Source organism: Rhinichthys klamathensis, unplaced genomic scaffold (genome assembly GCF_029890125.1).
Source record: "Rhinichthys klamathensis goyatoka isolate OS25496 unplaced genomic scaffold, OSU_Roscu_1.1 h1tg000072l_1, whole genome shotgun sequence".
Classification (NCBI taxonomy): Eukaryota; Metazoa; Chordata; class Actinopteri; order Cypriniformes; family Leuciscidae; genus Rhinichthys; species Rhinichthys klamathensis.
In genome coordinates, this window is record NW_026606615.1 from 2,064,014 (window position 1) to 2,085,174 (window position 21,161).

A 21,161-nucleotide genomic window follows, 5' to 3' on the forward strand; every position below is an offset into this window, starting at 1 on the left:
AAACAAACAAGGTATCTAACAAATCAAAATACCAAATGTGGAATGTTTCCACGTTAAAATAACAAGAATGTCCATGTTAGTTACACATATTTCATACCTTTGCCTGTCAAATGAGATTTATTTGTACTGGTATTCACTTACATAAAATAATTAATATACTGTTCTAGTACCTGAAGATGTTTGTCAGACCTTTTCACATGACTCATCTCTAAACACTATTGTAATGCGACACTTTGACCTTTGCATGAAAAGCATTGCAGACAGAGTACTGGCAAAGCGGAAAATAGTGAAAGTAAACAATAGGCTTAATGCATATTTGAGCCTATAACCGGAAAATTACGTAGATTCACAAAACTTTACTGCTCAAGTTGAAATTGTTTGAAATTTGAATGTTACATTATAGGCAAGGATGTATCAATGGGTATAACTATAAGTGCGGTCACGTTAGCAAAATTTTGCAGGCAAAAAAAGTTCTATTATTATAGTGTTGCTTACAGAGAAGTCACTTTCGAACTTAGCAGCTTTCTGTCAGTTAAAGGAGTGAATTTGTATGACCAACTTGAACATGAACGAAATCTGCGTGGACCAATATTTTGTCCTCACACGAAACTCCCGAACATGTGGACTGGATTCCTATTGAAATGACTGGCTTTCGCCTGCAAAATGTCGCAGAGCAATGGTAACCGCACTTTAATGTTGCGCACTCTAGGGAAATATTTTTTTTTGTTTTTTTATTTTTATTTTTACTTTGCTTCAGTGCAAAATTGTAGCAGAAGTTTCTTCCAAATGATTGCGTCAGCAGCAATGCACTCAGATGGGAAGTAGCCAGCTAAACTATATAGTAGTGCTTACTTGCCAATGTCTGCCTTTAAGCAAAACAGTATGGACCATAGATATCCATAATAAAGGCTAGATGTCTTACGGCGTAGTCTCTATCGTTATCACCGGCGGCCATCTTGTCACAGGCATGGCTCTGTGGTGCCTGATGTAAGATGAGTGATCAGCACGAACACAAATACTCTTATCTCGTTGAAATCTTGACGGATTTACAAACGGTTTGGATTCTTACAAACGTTATTAACGTGGCTTTAATTCTGGATGATTATTCATTTATACACTTATTATTCATAAGTGTCATAACTACATCTCTGACGTTTATAACAAACCAAACCGTTTGAAAATCGGTAGAAAATTGAGCAAGTTACGGTTATTTAAAAAGTACATGCACCATTAAAACACAATGTTACGAGTGAGTGAGCTGCCTGTGACAAGATGGCCGCCAGGTGCGGACGTCGACCTCCATTGGCCAGCAGCGCGGACGAGACATCTAGCCTTTATTATGGATATCTATGGTATGGACTACTGAGTGATTGTCATATCACATAATTAATATTCATGAGCCAATAATGTGTCCCTCCCCCTTGTACCAAAGGTTACAATGCTTAATCTGCATGGAAAGCAGCGCCAAGAGATAATGCGGTAACTTGGTGCTTCATAGAGTTCAGTTTTTTGGGAAATGTTGACACGAGTCATGTGAAAAGGCCTTTCATTATTTGGCTCGGAAGCCAATGTCAAATCCACAAATTCATCGTGCAAACGTTTTTTGACAAAATAGGTCAAATCTCTATATATTGTTGATGTTTTCGGTCATGCTTTCTCAAATCTCAAATTTCATTTTCTGTTATGGGATTATTATATAATATTTAATCTGATTTGTATAGACTACGCAGACCAAACGCAAGTGCAAACTTGGAGCCAATGAACACGTGAAGGAACCAATAATGTCCACGCTTGACCGACTAACATCCACGTTCATGAAGTTATAAACAAGATGTACAAATTAAATACAGTAAAAAATAAATATAAAAGCCATGAAGGAAAAAGACAAGGTAAAGACAAAAAAGGAGAGACATGTAAAGGGCAAACAGACAATGAAGGCACGGTTTCCACACTCTGTATGAGGTTTAAGTCTTGTCAACACAGCATGTAATGGCTCAGCTTTCCATGTGAACGCAGGAAACTCTGCTGTGAGTCAGTATATGGATGGCCGAGGGTTCCCAATTAATATATCCGTCCAGATCTGCACACATCCCGACAGGTCCAAAACTGTACGCCCAAACCCGGAGAGGTTGCGGAAGAGCAGCACTGCTGTTATCCCTTATTATGTACATATATACAGTCAGGAGAGGGGGGGGGTTGTATGATGCTACATGTTTGCTATATGTCTGCTGGGCATTCAATGTGTCAATCATCTTCTTCGCAGGAAAAACTGTACTAGACGTCCGATCAGGTCGTTCATCCACATGACGATGACATGTTCGTTGGGAGCGTGCAGCTGGGCCACGTTGTTCCCGCCTGGACCAGCCTGTTAGGATGAAAGAGAAACAAGGTATTTAAAGGAGAATCAGAGGAATAGTACATATCTTCAAATAGACAAATTGCAAATCACAATAGAGGCAAACGTTGGAAACGAGCATTTTAGCACTTCCGGTTCCATCGTCCAGAAGTCAGTGTTTTTTTGGGGGGTTTTTGGTTAAATGTCTAAAATAAAGCCTGTGGTGAACACAAGATCAAGATATTTTCATGTTTTATGAATACATCAGTAATACCCCCTTGAGATTTTTTAAAGCTTTTACGTGTCTTGAAAAAGGCAGGTAAACTCATCTACTCGCTAGTTCGATTTCACAGCCTCGTTGTGTTTATAATTGTGCTCTTGCAAACTATTCTAACTCACACTTTCAGGTTTGTGTAGTTCGTTTATAGCCCACGTTTAGCTTTTCACTTCTGGTGATTGTATCATTTGTGAAGACAATCATGATGAACAAAACGTGTAAGAATCAAAAACGTTGAGCTTAATTTCTGCAATAATCCAAAAGCCAATGGAAAAATCCTATTGGGTTTTTGTCGAGGGAATCAGGGTGAGGCGAATCAGGTTGGACACTGCAGCGCTCTATTGCTTGGCATTTGTTGGTATTTTTATAAAAGTGCTGTTTTAATAGCTGTGATGTTGCTAAATTGGCATGCTGGAAGTATAGTACACTAACTCTTGATGTTGCATCTATCCTGTAAATTCATTCAACACATTTGGTAAATGCTAAAATGATTTTTAGCAAAGGGGCTGATTATAGATCGAAATGTTAAATGCTCCAAGTTTCCCTGACTAACTGACCCGTGCCTAATGTAGATAGTCACATGCATATTAGTGCACGTACGCACGCTGAAATCGTTCTGACTCATATCTGCTAATCTTTACAGTTAAGAGCCGCCCAGGTAAGTCCTTCAGCTTATATCGAGACACTGTGCACCATGTTGACACATAAAATACCATGTTGAGACCTTGATGCTTTGAAAGATTTACAGTATCTTTACGGCGATGAGATCTACAACAAACGCAATACAGGAACTAGCAGCTGACAGGTTATCCGGTGAGCTCCGAGTCGAGTTAGATTTGGCAGCGGTTGACCTAAACCAGGTGGCCTCTTTTTGGCCTGTATCTCAGCGCTCGCGTTCACCCGGCGTGCTGAATAACTGCGATAAGCAGCGGGGGCATTTCCCCCAGGAGACTGGCAGGAACTCGTGAGGAAACGCACTCCACAAGCCAGAAAAAGTGACGAGAAAAAAAGCCTTTCCTGTAGCGAATGAAAGGAGGATGAAAAACACCAGGCCTGGGGCGTCCCCTTCACCTCCAAGATAAGAATCTCCAGACCCAACAATCATCAATTCTGGGAGAATCTCATAAAAAACATGTCTTTCGTATATTTCACCCCACAATCCAAAGAAAAATATTTCAATATGTCAATGTTTTAGATGCAAAATTTATGGGAGGAGAGCATTTAAATGAATCATTCAAGGTGATTTACTAAGGTTTGCGCTTGTCAATTAACTGGTATTTGCGCCATTATTTACCGACCCACAAAAAAAAACAAGTCTTAAACCAGACACTAATTTGCACTGCTCTTGGTAGATTGTGTTGGTCAGTATGGAAATGAAATGTGCTTAACTATTACGCTAATAATATTAATATTTATGCATGCATAAAATAATTTCTTCTGGTTTTGGGGTAATATGGCCCATTTTAGATTCACTTTGCTATCGCACACACGTACATTAATTAAATCACTAAATCAAGGCAGGTGTGTGTCTATGAACACAATGGGCCTGCAGCATGTGGTCTAAATCAGCTCCTGTCATAAAACACTTTCTTTACAAACAAATGCAGAGAGTGGAAAAAACTTTGAATTCAGTAAAAGCCCTGCCAAAAATCACAACGTGCCCAAGGAGGGATTGTGTATTCAGCCAGAGGAAACAGGTGAGGAGGAAGTGAACTGAAATGGAGGAAGATTTCACTCTGTGTGTGTGTGTGTGCGTGTCTGTGAGAGTGTGTGTGTGTGTGTGTGTGTGTGTGTGGTTATACGAGAAAATCATGAGTCAGTACAGTGACTGCAGTGCTCAATCTGAATGTACTTCAAAGAGAAAGACTTGTTTCAAATGCTGAATATTTTCACATGACTTTCAACTTGAACATGAGTCAATGCTAAACCATGCAATTCAATGACTTCCACAACAAAACAACTCCTGAGGTCATTGAGTTTAGTTCAACCAAATTCAAAGGGCATTTCAGAGAGGAAGCTATACCACATTTTAAACCTGAAGGAAATTTAATCTGCAATACTAGGCTGACTGTAATGGGTTTTTGAATGGCCATTAGTAATAACAAGAGAGTAGGACTGTCATTGCACGATATAAGTTGTGCATTTCAAGCGCACAATGCATAGGCCAACTGTAGTGCGATTAACATGCATTGCACACTTGCTAAAAGAAGCTCTGAGCTACTATTACATTATAGGTCTGTTAGGCTGTCTACATTAATCTGGATACATTGGCGTTTTCATTTCAAAAGCTCTCTGTCCACATTAGCGCTTCAAGTGCTTTCAAGTTTTTCGCCCACACTGATGCATTGGAAAATGCTTAAATCATCTAACCGCGCATGCATAAATCATAATAAAAACTCACTGAGATGATACTTAAGAGACCAGAAATACAATTCTTACACTGTTTATCTGGCACAATCATTTTATAAGCAAGATATCTTACCGCTTACTGTTCGTTTTTTTTCTAATACCTCCCGTTTCACAGTTCACACAACAACACAAAAATGTCGGCTTCAAATTTATCTACTTGGTTGAGGGGGGAAAAGCTAAATGTTCACAGGACGTAAACACTGGACGGAAGGTCAAAATGTGGAGAAAAATATCTGGATTAGTGTAGTAGACGTAGCCTTAGTCCGGATTTTCAAAAACCACTGGCACAATTTCAATCCAAATTCAAAGCACGCACTTGACATCTAAATGGGATATATTTTTGAATCAACCATTTCGAATTCAGAATCCATTTTAAAATTTGGAGGGAGATTTAATGCTTCTATTAACCCTTTGACACATACAATCACACCAGTGTGATTAGAGTGTTCAGTGCGTCATGTGATCAACTGCCGAGCCAGAGTCAGATGCGTCCACATTGTTCAGTGTTTTCAACCACATAAAGTTTATTTTTCAGACATTATAATTCACACAAGTACTTGTAAAATACTCGCTAATGTCGATGGAAGTGGCAATAATGATCCTTTCAATGTGTTTTATTTAAATCAGATACTGTGTAGGTAACTATAAAGTTTACTCTATTCTTCTCCTATTTCACCGGCCATTTACTCTTATATCTTTCAGGAGAAGTGGATGAATTTGCATTGCCTATTGCCCATTATAAATCCACTAACATGATCAAGATGTTTAAATGGCAAAATACATTTACTTACACATAGTTGAAAATCAGAATGTTTTAGAAATTTCACAATACAGTTAACAAGTTAGTGAATACTTTGCATAAAGAGGGAAAATTTAATAAAACCAACGTATTAATCATACAGCAGTGTGTCATGTGACAAGCTTGCTGGGCGCCATGAAAATAATAAGGCGATGCATTCTAAAATAATGCCTAAAAACTCAAGCCAAGGGCTCAGCTAGAATATTATAAACTTAAGTGTGAAATGGTTAACTGCGCACAGATATCAGCCAATATGAACATCCTAAAACAGCCAAATGCCATCATATTTATTGGTCTATCACTAGTTTACATAACCGTTCGTATGTTGTTACAAAAGAGCAGTTGTGTTTTGCATGCATAACATAAGCGGGTCAAGAAAAGGCTCTTGGTTGTGATGTGGTAAGCGCGTCTTCAAAACCAGCGTGACACTGCAGATCGAGTAAAATGACAGGGGAGCATCCCTCTAATCAAGCACAATTAGCTTATGAGCCGCAGCGGAAAAACACAGACTTATTTACTATTTCAGCCTGGTTTGAGTCGACACAGATCAGCGCTCGCCTCCATCTGGGATCAATTCGTCACTGTTAGCTTTAAAAACAATCTTGACACAAAAGAGGGTGTTTATCTAGTTTGCTATCTGTAGTGGGACGGGGGGGGGGGGGGCAAACAGGGAGACCGTATGAGAGTAAAAGAGTGGCATCCCTGACTCATCTCGCATGGACAAAGGAGTCTGGCGTGGCAATAAACCGGGTGACCACATGCAAGAAAAACAGAGCTGCCACAACTCAACAAAGCCAGAGCACAGCAAAACAATCCTCACAGACTGTAGCGAGCTGCTAATGCATTCACAGATGGCTTCTCCGCTATTGCCAGAGCTGGTAAAAACCAATGTAATACAACACAAGCGCATGTGCTTTCAGTTTACGTGGAGGAATAGCATGTGACAAACTCACGAAATAGAAAAACATAGAGAACAAAGAAACTACACCTAATTAGCTGCATGTCAGCCTGCAGTTGCACTGTCAAGTTGTAAGATGGGATATGTATTTAGAGAATCAGTGTACGCAATAAAAACAATAGGGAAAAGTGCAAGCAGATGCAGAGGAAGGTGAATTATGGGACATCAACATAATTTAATCAAATCAAAACTTTACGATAAGGTTCCATTTGTTAACAACAACGTGAACAGCAGCATTTATTTGCTCTTAGGTCATGTTAATTTCAACATTTACTATTACATTCTTAAAATCCAAAGTTGTGTCTGTTAATATTATGTAACGGTCTTGGACTAACGATGCATTTTTATAAACTAATGTTAATAAAGATTAATAAATACTGCAACAAATGTATTGCCAACTAAATGTAATGTTAACAAATGGGACCTAATTGCAAAATGTAGATTAAAAATCATATAATAATACTGGTCTTATTGTGATTGATTCCTCAGGGCACAATAACTCGAAGGAGTTTTACATCATCTGACTTTCTAAAAATTGCATCCAATTCACATCCTGAAACGTTTTCCAGAGTTTTAAGTTTTAATTTACCACTAAAGTACACAACACACAACATATTAAATGCACTGTACTTGCACAGTTTTCATCCGCATCAAATTAAATATGACGTCTACCCTGACTAAAGGCCCGGTCACACCAAGAACGATAACTATAACGACAATTAGATTAGCGTCCACACCAGCAGACAATAACATTCTGTTTATTATAAATGTGCACTGCAGTTTTATCATCTGCTGCTTCAAATGCTCCAGCTCTTTAAAATCAGGTGGATTATGATTGGCTGTGTTTTTATTGTTCATCAGCTAAGAAAAAGGGGTGGGTCAACCTGTCAATCACATGAGACCGACCAATAGCAAACCACAACTATCTAATCAACTCCCCATGGACAAAACCAAGTCCCGTCCTACATTTTTTCTTGTTCTTGTAGAGAAGAAACGACTATCGCAACTTCCGTTTCATGCCGACTTGGTGTGAGCAGTCGATTGAAGCATCTTTTTCTACTTCTACAATGACTCGTTTCAGGAGGGAAAGTCGAGGTTCTGACTAGCTGGTTGTCACTCGAACAGCACAAACCCTCAGGGAGACAGTAAGTTAGCAGCATGCTCGGACATAAACGCATGCAGTCGTCTCCTGAGAGGTAGCCGCATGACTCAATAGAAACTTTATCAGCTACAATGCACTAGACTGTTCCATTTCTCCAGGGAAGAGGCTTGCAACAAAAGAGCATTGATGCAAAGAGCTGACAAAGGTCCGTCATGTGCGATTTTGCAGGGCGAGATGCAGACATTAGCGGGGCTGGAACAACAAGCGTGCTCTGTGGCCAGACATCTGCTCTGCATTAGAGCAGTGCTTACTAACAGAGTGCTAGCATGTCACACCAGCACTCCTCAATCGGTGCTGGTGTACCGAGAGCCAACGCTGGAGAAGTGCTGAGGAGAGGGAACGATCTGGAAACAGACTTTATAATACTGCACATCGAGGACTATTACAGGGTCTCCAACAAATCCAAGCTGAAGTTTTTGATTATTTTTCTATTTATGAGAGGAACTCGAACTGAAAGCTCACACGGGTTTCTTGCGCCGCTGCATTTAATAAACAAGACTGCCAAAAGAGATTTGATTGCTCATGTTTTCTTAATTTAGTTTTTATTAGTGGCATGCATCATTATTAATACTCCTCATACTCAGTGTTAAAGATTTGAATAAAGCCCTAACAGTAAGTATTGGATGTTACTAGACACATAACTCTTACTGACTGAATTGTACCTCAAACCGTGCTTTTTAAATAGAAGAGGTGTGATATTACTTTTCAAAGTGATTGACAAGAGACAAGACCTGTCAAATAAAATCAATACAACTTAAATATTTTTAAACTAATTTTATAGTGTGTTCACACTTGTAGTTCAGTTCTCTTGGTTAATTTGGTCCGGACCAAAAAAATACATCTAGTCCTGGTTCGCCTGGCATTCACACTGTCATTTTTGGCACTACACCTTAAAGTAAAAAAAAAACGGCTTTTATGGCGTATATTATGGGACAGAACTTACCGAACATCCAAAACAATGCTGTGTTCTGGGCTAAGTGCGCTTGTTGTATGTACGTAGCCTACATATGATGGTATTCTGACCAGCTGAGAACTCGTGAAGAGCTTATAAAATGCGTAAAGGAGTGAAAACAGTGTCAGGAATCCCTCCGTCACACACACACACAAAGATCTGCTGCGATGAGACGTGGTTCTGATGCCTGTACTGAACTGTGATGGGCAACAACGCGACTATGATGAGAAAAAACAGGCTTGAGCATTCTGTCCTTTTTAGGGTTGCATCTTGTGACATCATCAAACATGTCTCTGATCTGTGTTGTGTTCATATTTCAGTCGAACGGCACCAGAGTTTGTTTGGAAGCGGATCTAGACTCATCTTTTCAGCGTCTCGGTCCGCTTGTTTGGTGCACACTAGGGTTCGGATAGCAGCGTTCAGACTTATTCAAATGAACCGCACTAACAGAGCAATCGCACCAGAGTTTGTTTTGATCGAACCAAACATGCCAAGTGTGAACTCACCCTTAAAAATCTGGAGTCAAAAAGTTTGAGAACCACTGATCTACATCACAGTTTACTTGTTACACTCTATCAGCCAATTAGCAGTCCTGTGAGTTTTACACAGACAGGAACCATTCATATTTTATTCAGTTTATCATCAAGCCAAATGTTTCATGATTGTATGGAATTTTGTTGAATCTGGAAATACTGCAGTTCATTGACAGTTTTTCAAATCAGCCATTCCAAAATTTGCTGTATAGATGTCAAACAAGCATGGTCTAAATAAATAAACAAACACACACACAGGAGCGTCAAAACAAACTCCTGAAGTGACATCACAGACACATGAGAAGAGAAATAAACAAAAGTCTATTTAGATGCTGGCAAGCCGGTTCCTCTGACCCTGACTGCGAGCGACTCTCGCTAGGCCCGAGTGGCGCTGAAGAGACTGACCCGCTGCATAATTAGAGCCCAGAGCTTAACCGCAGGGTAAACATAATGAAGCTGAGCTGTCCCAGACACATACAGCTCTCTGCCATGCAACCCTCCCTCTGTCCCTCTTTTTTCTTCTCTCTTTTCAGATGACCCCTCGGCCCATTAGAAACTCCACCAGGGCTATTAGTCTGAGTCTTAAACACAAGTGGGCGGTTTAGGGGGGTTGGGATGAATTCTGCTCCTCCCGAGATCCTCCCGAAACACTGTTGTCACGCACACAGTCCTGTTATGTAATGTAAGGACTGCTTGTTGTGATTCATTAAATGCATCTCACTTTCGAATGAACCTCGCAGACTCTATATATTTTTCTCTTTGAAGATTACGTTTAAGCTTTGCGTTCTTTTGACATCCAAAATAGCCAAAATCATACACCTGCTGTACTTCTAAAGGGGCCTCAAGATGACTTAAAAGGTTTTAAAATAAGACAAACAGACATTAATGGCCAGATTTACTAAACAGTGCTATTCCACAAAAACGCAGATGGGAGTAAAACGTTCAAATGAAAGAACACAGATGTAGCCAGATCATTTCCATACTGACCAACACAATCTACCAAGAGCAGAGCAAATTAGCGTCTGGTTTAAGACATGCTTTTTTGTGTCAGTAAATAATAGCGCAAATACCAGTAAATTGACTGACAAAATTGACAAACCTTAGTAAATCACCTTGCTCATGTTTCATGTAAATACTCTCCTCCCATAAATTTTGCGTCTGATAGGGAATCTTACAAATGCGTATGCAATACGGTCAGGTGCAAAAATAACCCTGTTTCAGCGCTAATTCTTCACTGCGTGTCTTTAGTAAATCCCAACAGTAGTTTTTTTTAACACCAAAAGAGTGTTTGTGCTGGCGCAAGCTGTAAGTAAATCTGTCCCTTAATGTGGTAAAAACAACTAAAAATCAAAACATTTAAACTTTTTCTTCTCGCAAGAACTTTAATTCATACAGTCATTATAATAAGAACTTTTTTAGCCAAACTTAATTGTTTTGAAAACTTTGCATGATGCAAAATTATTATTTTTTCCAGCCTAGAACCACCTTTTTTTGCTAAAGGGCCTTCTAGGGTCCGACAACCTAGGCATCTCCTCTGATACGGCTACAGGGTGTGTCTGGGGAACCAGGCAAACATGACAAATCCAGCAACAATGAATCACTCCCGCACTGATGAATCAAGGGCACTTGTTTACAGTAAATGTGTCACTCAGCATTCTATAAGAATATATCTCTCTGACGTCATGCGATTGCTCTGGAAGGATATTACTTAAGTGAAAAAATAACAACAACAAAAAATTGCCACCGGCAGAATGAAGCATTGGATCAAATGAATAACAAATCATATTCATACACTAGCATTTAAAGGTTTGGAAAGAAATTTAAATTTTCATTTAGCAAGGATGCTGAAAATTCAGCTTTGTCATCACAGGAAAATATTATATTTCAAAATATATTACAATAGAAAACAGTTAAAATGTAATAAAATGTCACAAATATGACTTTTTACTGTATTTTTGATCAAATAAATGCATAACAGACTTTTCAAAAGAATCATACCGACCCCAAACTTTTGAATGGTGGTGCATTTAAGAAAATCATTTAAGAAAAAAACGGTAACATGAAGTAGATGTTGTTGCATACCTCTAAACATCTAAAACTTATTGTTAGACTTTATTTCAAAAATAATCCAAAGTATGAGCAATAAATAGTGACTGTTGCCTTAACAAACACCAGTAATAAATGTGGCGTTGAGCGGTTTATGAGCACGTCTGGACTCTTGCCTACAGATAAATCTTCCAAGAGGTTTGCAGATCTTGCTCACTTAAACAATGACTAAGGTAATTTTACGCAGCAATAATCAAACAATGATAGCCAGGGTAGATATGTTTCTATTTGCATACTGAGCTCACAGAGACGGCCTCAATCAAAACTCCTACAGAAAGCGACTACTAGAAACTATTCTTCCAGAGTCGTACCAACTTAATATCCTCAAAGAGGTTTGTAAATCTACAACTAGCCAAGTAGCGATCATAAGTTAAGGTCTGACACAACATAACAAACACAAATACTGCCAGACAAAACCTTGTCCAACTGGACGGCTGCCCAAACAGGAAGCATGAGACTGTATTGGAGTCAAAGAGGTGAAAGGCTATAACTCTTCAACGGAGGTATCAATTATCTCAGATTTAACCCCTACAAAAACAGAATCTTATCAGAACCAGTAACGTCACAGAAAAAATGTGTTTGCATGTTCATATAGATAATCAAAGGTGGACATTCTGTACTAGCACGGCGATATTTGCATAAGGAATACATAACACAACTTATAACATCGTAACATGAGTCAGCACTTCAACTGTATAAATATGAATTTCTTATCTAACACGGCCATATCTATATTACATCAGAAAATGTATTAATTGCTCATCAATGCGTGTACTGAAGTATTGCTAATTTCATATCCCTTTTATGGGCATCCTTCTCCTCACAAAAAAAAAAAAAGTTTAATAAAATATATTTTAATAAAATATCCAAAAGAAAAAGTGGGACTCCATAGAAGGACCATAAATCCCTTAATTAATAACAGTTACTACTGTTTGTATGGCAGGGTTTCTGCAGGTTTTATGAAGGTAAATGTAAGACCTTTTTGAGACCGAGTAAAGAAATTCTAAGGAATAAACTGAATGGAATACAATACGCAATATGTTTTCTAAATGTAAATGTCTAGGGATAAACACAATGATTTGTATTAGAAACCCTTAAGAGTTTGAAAATACAACTACAATCTATTACTTACAAAACCTTGAAAACCTTTGCTCTCAACCACTAGAATATGTAAATATCTTTTACGGTACCTTCTGATCACAGTGCAAAAAAAAGTGCTGTTCTTTCTAAGTATTTTCTAGTTTTCCAGTGCAACTGTCTATAGATGCATTTACTGGAGATGCAAAATGACATTGACTGTGAAATTGATCAAAAATGAAGCGAGTTTGATTAAAACAAGAACAAATATTTGCCAATGGGCTCAGAAAAGTCAGCTTAATAATTCAAAAGCAAGTTCTCATAACTCGTTTTTGTTTTAAGCATAAACAATTCAGTTTGTTACATTTTTCAAGACTTATTTTTAAATTAGCATCTAAGTAAATGTATCAAAGAAGTATAGATATTTGTATTGAAAAAAAGGACACAAATACTGAGGAAGGAATGCCATGACTATGACTTTTTAAGGCCTTAATTTGAGTTAGGGCAAATTAAGACCCACAGAAACCCTGTTTAGTCTAGTAATGGGCAATGGCATCAAGAAAGACAAAGGGTTCAAAAAACAAAGTGTGAACACCATATGAGCCTTGATCCTCTAGAAAGAACCTTGATTTCTTGACGGGTGCTCGAGTGATGCAACATTAAGAAATACAAGTTATGAAAATAAAGCTCACTTTACAGCGGTGGAGCAAATATTTCCCTCATTAAGGCCCTGATCTGCAGAGACTTGTGATACTGCTTTCATATGTGCGCTCCCCTCAGCAACACCTGATTGAAACTCTGATATGAGAGGGGGCGGCTTCCAAAACACAAACTCAAACTGGCTCCCCTGGACAGACAAAGCGAGTGAAATCTATACTCTAGTATAGACTAATCTATACTCTTAGCCTGGTTAAAACCAGACCATTCTCAGTTGTAACTGAGTTATGGTCTGGCAAAGCGTCATAGACAAATCATTTCCAGAGGGGCGTCACCAACGGACGTCGCGGATAGACCTAAACCCAATCAGAGCGATGAAGGAGATGGCGTATGCAGAGCGGCGGAGAAACATCTCCGAGTGTTGTTCTTTGCTCGGTTTTTAACAAAAAGGAAATGTTCAAATGGCTTAAAACAGACGCGATGCTGATTCGAACGAGTGATGTTCGACGGCGGCGTCCATCTTTGTAATTTAGGCTACAAAATCTGCTTCAAAATCCCAGCGCTGTCGTCATCGTGTAAAGCCCGCCCCAACGTTTCTGATTGGTGCCGCGATTTCGGCGGATTGGAAATGAGCTTTAATGAACTCTTTGCCAGACTAACTTTCAGAGCAAATCTAAATTTGCCGGAAGTTGTCTGGGTTTTCGCAGGCTACTATTCTCTAGTAGAGTGAAAATATTTCATTTATAAATCTAGACTAAAAAACACATCTCTTTAACCTGTCATACACACAACACACTATCAATTTCTATTATTTTAAATCAGTTAAATGATTGCTAGGCTGCATAAATTAGGTCAACCGAAACTTGGAACACTTCCTAAAACACCCGATGTACTTGTTACATCGTAAGAAGAATGGCATCTACACTAATATTAGTCTGTCCGTCTCATCCTTATCCTGAGGTTACCGTAGTCAGCCGGATCCGGTCCATATTCAGATCAGATGTGGACCTGCACCTAGACACCTCAACGTAGCCCTGAATGTCAGCAGAGATCCTGTCAACTAGACAATCCCCTGTGAAGGCCTCGTCACAGATCCTCAGCAGAGACCACAAGAACCAGACAGGTCCTCCGCACAGACCCTATGGCCAGCTTCGGCTCCATACCGGCGTGATGAATCTGATCTTCAAGCAAAAGGAACTGGATGAATATCTGAATGCGACCGATCCTGATCTGAATTCTGACTTGTGATGCGGTCTGAGTCATAATCGCACCGTGTTCGTTCGTTGGCCAGAGGAGAACTGGCTGAGCCTGGTTCCTCCCAAGTGTTTTTTTTTTCTTCTCCATTCTGTCACCTGATGGAGTTTGGGTTCCTCTGGCTTGCTTAGTTGGGGACACTTAATATTCCACAATATTATTGATCTGACTGTACTGTCGCTGCTGTATGAGAACTGAACTGGACGATGACATCATTTTTTTGCACAACTGCTTTATAGATGAAATAAACTAGTTTAATAATTGATGATTTGAATCAACACTGAACTGACTTCAGCTTTCACTGTAAAGCTGCTTTGAAACGATCGGTATTGTATAAAGGGCAGTATAAATAAAGGTGTCTTGACTTGACATCATCGTCGATCTCCTGCGCTTGATCCTACGGTGTCACACTAGGACCTTAATATTACTCACCCCTTGACAGTACAGGCGGTTGAACTCGTCTCCAATGCGCCGCAGCTCCTGAGCGACCGTCATCTCTGGCCGCATGGCTCCAACAGGTGCTGCCATCTGCGCGCGCTGGGGGCTATGTTCGGGGAACCATACCTCTGAGAAACACAACGAAAGCCAAGTTTAAGACACTCTAAAGGCCTCTACACACCAAGAACCATAACTAATATTAGCATCCACACCAGTACACAATATCGTTCTGTTTATTCTAAGCGCGCACTTCTCTGTCACTTTAAATGCTTGAGCTCGTTGCAGCAGGATGGATTCTGATTGGCTGTCAATGTTTTTATCGTTCATCAGCTGGATAAAATCGTTCTGAAAGTGATATTGTTCCTCTGTGCCGTTATCGTTATAGCTATGTTGTGAACTCTGTTATTCCGTAATTTTTAGAACTATAACTTTTTGTTATCTTTTTAGTTATCGTCCTTGGCGTGAACGTGAACACTACCAGAGCTCATTCAAACCCCAAATGAAAGGGATGGGCATATGTATATATATGTGTGTGTGTATATACGAACAAAAATGTACATCACAATATTCTCAATTTTTATATGCATTGATATACATAACATGAAATACTTTTTTTCTTCTTCATTTTTTCAAAACTTAATGAAAGTTTCCTTTTGTCTTAATTAAAACGATGTCCAAAATAAAGCTATGTCTAACACAGATGAATGTTTTATTTTTTATTTAAAGTTATTTGCAATACAACAGGAATGATTTTTGAAAAATTTAATTTGTTTTAAATATTACAAAAGCAAAAAAACTACACAGAAGGCCAGGAGCAAACAAGCTTAATTTCGTGAAAACAAATACTCAATTCCACTTTTTTCTAACAAACATCTTCTCTCGTATATTGCATGGCATCCTCTGAAGCAAACAACTCTGCAACCTCTGGTTTAGTTTTTCCACGGCCAGTAGCATGATTTAGTATTTGCCAACGGTGTTAAAATGACACCTTCTGTCGTGGTAAGACTGAACGACTGAGGTTATTATGAGGCTAAACACTAATATCACCCAAAAATTCTGTCTGAACTCAAATTGATCTCCAGCTATGACTCAAGCGAGAAGCTGTTTGACTGTTATTTCTCATGCTCAATCATATTAGGACCATTGGATACTCATTTCCTTTCACAACTCGGCTAGACCTGTTCGAGTTGAACCAGACAATGTCTAAATATCACTTTAAGTTTTAGTCAACCCTTTCACCTCATTCTCCTGTGCCTTTAAATTACTACCCAGAGCCAGCAACAACATCTCAAACAAGGACAAATTTTGATCTAAATCAGTATCGGAGTAGTCGAATTGAATGCATGCTCTAATCTGGTTTTAGTTCAGACGTGTAAATTCAAGACCTTGTGCCAAAACAATGCAGCAGCTAAAGGTATAAACAAGCCACTGGTAGAGGAACTCTCCTGTCGAGCGAGCAACAGATGAGAGTCTTGATAAGTTATTGTTGTTTCTCTTCGCCATTAAGAGTGGCTACAGGAAGACAATTATCGCCATCTCATATCTCCTGGCTCTCAATAGGGAAAACAGAGATGGTTGGATCTCATGTCTAGCCTTCACAAAAGACCGGCTAGTCTATTTTGACTGCGTGCACTAAGGCTGATTCTCTGACTGCCTTATTGAGGCCTCGCTGACAGTGAAGGTAAACAAGAAGACAACAGGCAAATCAGCTTACTCCATCAGAGGCATTATGAGAAGATGTGTCTCAGGTGTATTGGGTTTGCAAGATGTTGTGAATGGACCAAGCAGGCCTTTCACAAACACACACACACACACACACAAAAAAAATTGCTAAACACTAAGCTTTTAATGGTCTTAACTACAAATTATTGGTCAGGAAATTTGCAGAATTTGAGCAAATGCATTACTTAAAAAGCCATTGCTGTCTCAGAAAAACATCAAAAAGCCAGATTGAAGTTTTTGGCAGAATATGAAAAGTTGTGTGTGGAGTGATGAATCACACTGAATAATGAGTAACAGGGTGATTCTCCAGAGCAGTGTTTTTGAAAATCTGCTGAGAAATATAATAATAAATGCATCTCTACCACAGTGAAGCATAGAGGAAGATGTGCCATTGTGTGTGTGGAGCCTTTTTAGCTTTTAGATTCACTGTGAAAAGTAATTTAAAACAAGTCCATCAGGCTCACGGTTTGGCCCAGTCAGAGTCCAGATTTGAACCCATAGCAAATATTTGGTTTCATATTAAACTCAAATGAGCTGGGAGACATTTTTCATGAACTGTTTGAAGCCATTAACATTGAGTGGAACGATACTGACTCCTTATCTACAGTATTTTTGCAATTCTTGCTGATTTCCTAATCAGTGATTTGAAATTAATGGTTAAGAACATAAATATTTTGTCATTTTGGTTTAGCCCTTTTCTCTTTTTTTTTTTCCCCCAGGAGTGTATAGACTTCAGAATCCATGTGCACTTATTTGCACAACGCAGTGAAAAGTTTGATCTTAACAGAAAGGAAATTCAGATTATTCCTTTTAGAGAAGCTGTCACAAAGATAAATGAGCAGATTTGGCTGTAGGCAGATATGTCCTGCTTCAAAATGAGAAGAACATGCTTTCTGGAAGAAATTCTCAAGACAAGTGCACTGCCAAGCAACAAAACACTATGCTTATCACTGTGCTAATGTAGAAAACTGAGGGCCAAGTTAAACATCCAAAGCACTTAAATGGATTACATTCATAACCAGCGAGTTGTGACAATATTAATATTTCTATGCACTTTTACTTGTACTATCTTTCACTGTTTATTGTGAGGGTTTTTCTTAAAGGGATAGTTCACTCAAAAATAAAAGTTCTGTCATCATTTACTCACCCGTATGTTGTTCCAAACCTGTATGAATTTCTTTCTTCTGCTGGACACAAAAGAAGATATTTTAAAGAATGTTGGTAATCAAACAGTTAAAGGTAGCCATTGACTTCCATAGTATTTTTTTTTTCCTACTATGGAAGTCAATGGCTACCGTCAACTGTCTGGTTACCAACATTCTTCGAAATATCTTCTTTTTAGTTCAACAGATGAAAGAAACCCATACAGGTTTGGAACAACATAAGGGTGAGTAAATGATGACAGAATTTTCATTTTTGGGTGAACTAACCGTTTAACCTTTACAGACCCAGGGACATTTTAACTAATTTAGAAATATTTTTTAAAGAAAATCTGTTTTATGTACCTGTCCACGGACCCCCATGACCAGGCCAAAACCAAACTGTCCCTTGTCTTTGGTAATAAAGTCAGAAATGGTAATAGATAATAATAAAAATATATGATAATGGGCTTTTTTTTTACTTGAAGCCGCATAAATGATCAATAATCATAAATAGTTAATTTTGTCACAATATTAGAACGCGCGTGTAGAATGCTCAGTCACACCAGGGCGGGAAACCTGCACTCGTCGGCTTTGATATTTAGATTTGCAATAATCAAATACTTAACGGACTAATCAACTGAAAGAAAACCGCTATCCGTCGCGTCAGGCGTCAGTGTTGTGTTTACACACCACAAAATTGTGCCCTTTTTTTCGCCAGGGGGCTCTTACCATCATTTTGGTCATCTTGCGCTTCGGAAATATTAGGCATTAGAGGAGAACCTGGCACAGAATCGCTGTCGACGGAAAAATAGCCACTAGAGGACCTGGAGAAGGTTCTGTACATCGGTGACCTCGATTGGTGACTATTCGACATGGAAATCCCTCCCCTTAACGGGTCCCCATCGCTCGGCTGAGGGAAGTCAAAGTGCTCGCCACCGGTGCTCTCTCCGATTCCCCGCGAGGCCGGGTCATTGGCCAGCGTTTGCTCTCTGCAGAACAAACAAAACACTCGTTACTGTCTTTTGCAAGCGTTTCGAAGAGGAATTGTGTGGGTTGTTGTCAAGGGGCTTAGAATTTCACGTCTATTTCGTGGGGATTAACATGCGTTTGGAAACCTAGCTTGCAGCGAACTCTATAAAGTAGCTAGTAACCCGGTGAAGTGCGTCACAAACGAGCTCCACTTCAACTTCCTATTTCTTCCTTACAGCAAAACAGTCTACATGTCTGGGATAAAACTCTATAACGCGCGAAGCGATCGTGTGAAACAGCCTACAGAATTCTACTTCGAGCTCGCGCTGTAGCGGAATGTACACGCATTCATCTTTCTTTGTTTCCAACTAGTCTAGAGAGGTTTATTATGTCTGGCTTTTTAAAATGAAAACACATCCCTGTAGAGTTCTCTCTGTAAACCAAGTAAACATTGTCAGTCACGCCGGCTTGGACAAACATCGAAGCAGCAACAACGACAAAAAAGCGAGAAATGTAGGCTAAATACAAAACAAAGAGAACAAACTCCATGTCATGCTGTTGTTGTGTCACTTACCGCTATATTTGTTGCTCTTGGGATTGTCAGTCACTACTTGATACCGACACGAAGCATACTTTACTGTCTGCTCATAGACGCGCGAGTTCTATCTAAACGCGCATGTCTACATTGCGATTTTTTTTTCTTCGGTTTTCTTTATTTATTGCTTTGATGTCATTTGTCAGCGAACTGCAAAGTCAGCATTTTACTGACAGTAATGAATGTACTGTACGAGGGAGTTTGACGCAACTAGTTTGCGATGCCTTTATTCTTTATTTAGTTTCACTTGTCAGCGATCTGTAATGTTCAGTATTTTACTGTCAGCGAGCGTGGAGTTTTTTCGCGATTTATTTTCACCGAAATAGAGCGGCGGGGAAACAATATCGTGCGCACCAAAACAAAAGTTTCCTATTAATAGGAGCGCGTCGACGCCTCCAAGTGTTCAGGCAAGCAGACAATAGCGCAAACTTAGGCGAGTATCAAATCTAAACAGACCGACAGACTGAGACGATCGTAAAAGAAACACGATCGTAAATAAAAACACGCATCGCAGAGCACATTCCTAATTACCATATTTTCCTGCCAGGAACACTTCGAGTCTTATTTCGAAAGTAAAACGCGAATAAATATAGCTTTTACTTTAGTAGGTAGGGTATAACTATAGAGCTTTAACAACAACCGCGGGTTTTTATCGTATTTACGCGTTTATTTTGAGTGGATAACGGCAAAGAAAACAAAGCAAACAGGTGCCTATCGTTATCCATTGCAAAACACAGTTGAATTATTCAGTCTGGTTAAATGTCAACACGGAATGGCCACTGAGGGGAGTGGACTCGTCTACTACATCTCAACTTCTGTTGTCTTTGGGACATTGTTTAGCTGGACACTAGCGACCAGACAGCGCGCATCTGAAGTTTCGCTTTTTTTCCTTTGCCGCCGCGCGCAACCTAAGTGTTTTGTGCGTTATGCTTCGCCAGAATAAAACGTCATCGCGGATAATAAAGCAATGCGAACTTGACAAATAAACAAAGCAATGCCCCGATTTCACCCATTTTGGGAGGTTTTAAATCACGGCGATCAAATGTTAAGACGCGTAGCCTATATTAAAAGCGTCCTTTTGAAAGACGATCTTACTGTTGAATTATGCAGAAAAAGCGCAATAAAGTTGCCTTAAAGCCGGCTTTCAGAACGATACCCCAGTATGAACTCACCTGGACGTGTCAGACATATCCGCGTAGGCATAAACGCGTTAGCGCATTGTGTTAACGATGAAGACGACAACAAAACGAAGGGTCAATTTACAAATATCCAGAGATTTAAAAAAAAAAAAAAAAAAAAAAGTTATTAAAGAAAAAAAGTAGTACAATTCCAATCTCAGACAATCGATGCCTCTAAAACTCTCGATGATTTTGCTTCCTTTGGAGTAGTTGTCATATAGGATCCTGTTTGTGAAATGTCCAGAGGATTGTTTTGGAGTGTGTCTTTTGTCTCGGTCGGTTTTAAGTGCACTTCCTCGCCAAGGCTCAGTCTCGTGCGTCTGCTGCGCGCTGCAAGTAGTTCTGAACTCTATTTTACTGAAGCGAACTCACAGTAGGCTAGAAGCCGAGTAAAGCCACGCCCACTGGGGATGGGCTTCTGATGGTCAAGCCCACAGATTCTTTACAATCCACACCATCAAGCTCCAAATGTACACAAACACTTTAGATTAAACTAGAACAAAAGCACTATAGTTCTTCTTTTGCATGGGCTATAGTCTCCCCTGTGGTATATTTCATGTTCAATCTGATTGAATAATGTTTGATCACAAGTGTCATG

General features: G+C 39.3%; 1 protein-coding gene across 1 annotated transcript; it reads right to left on the reverse strand.

Annotated features, from left to right (window-relative positions):
- Window positions 1–1,968: 1,968 nt before the first annotated feature.
- On the reverse strand, window positions 1,969–20,919 carry bcl2l11 (BCL2 like 11). Its single transcript, XM_056250677.1, has 4 exons — window positions 20,558–20,919; window positions 18,551–18,810; window positions 14,952–15,085; window positions 1,969–2,365 (listed from the first exon to the last, which is right to left on the reverse strand). The coding sequence occupies exons 1-4, from the start codon at window positions 20,572–20,574 to the stop codon at window positions 2,249–2,251; spliced, it is 528 nt and encodes a 175-aa protein (XP_056106652.1). The 5' UTR covers window positions 20,575–20,919; the 3' UTR covers window positions 1,969–2,248.
- Between the last annotated feature and the right edge of the window lie 242 nt (window positions 20,920–21,161).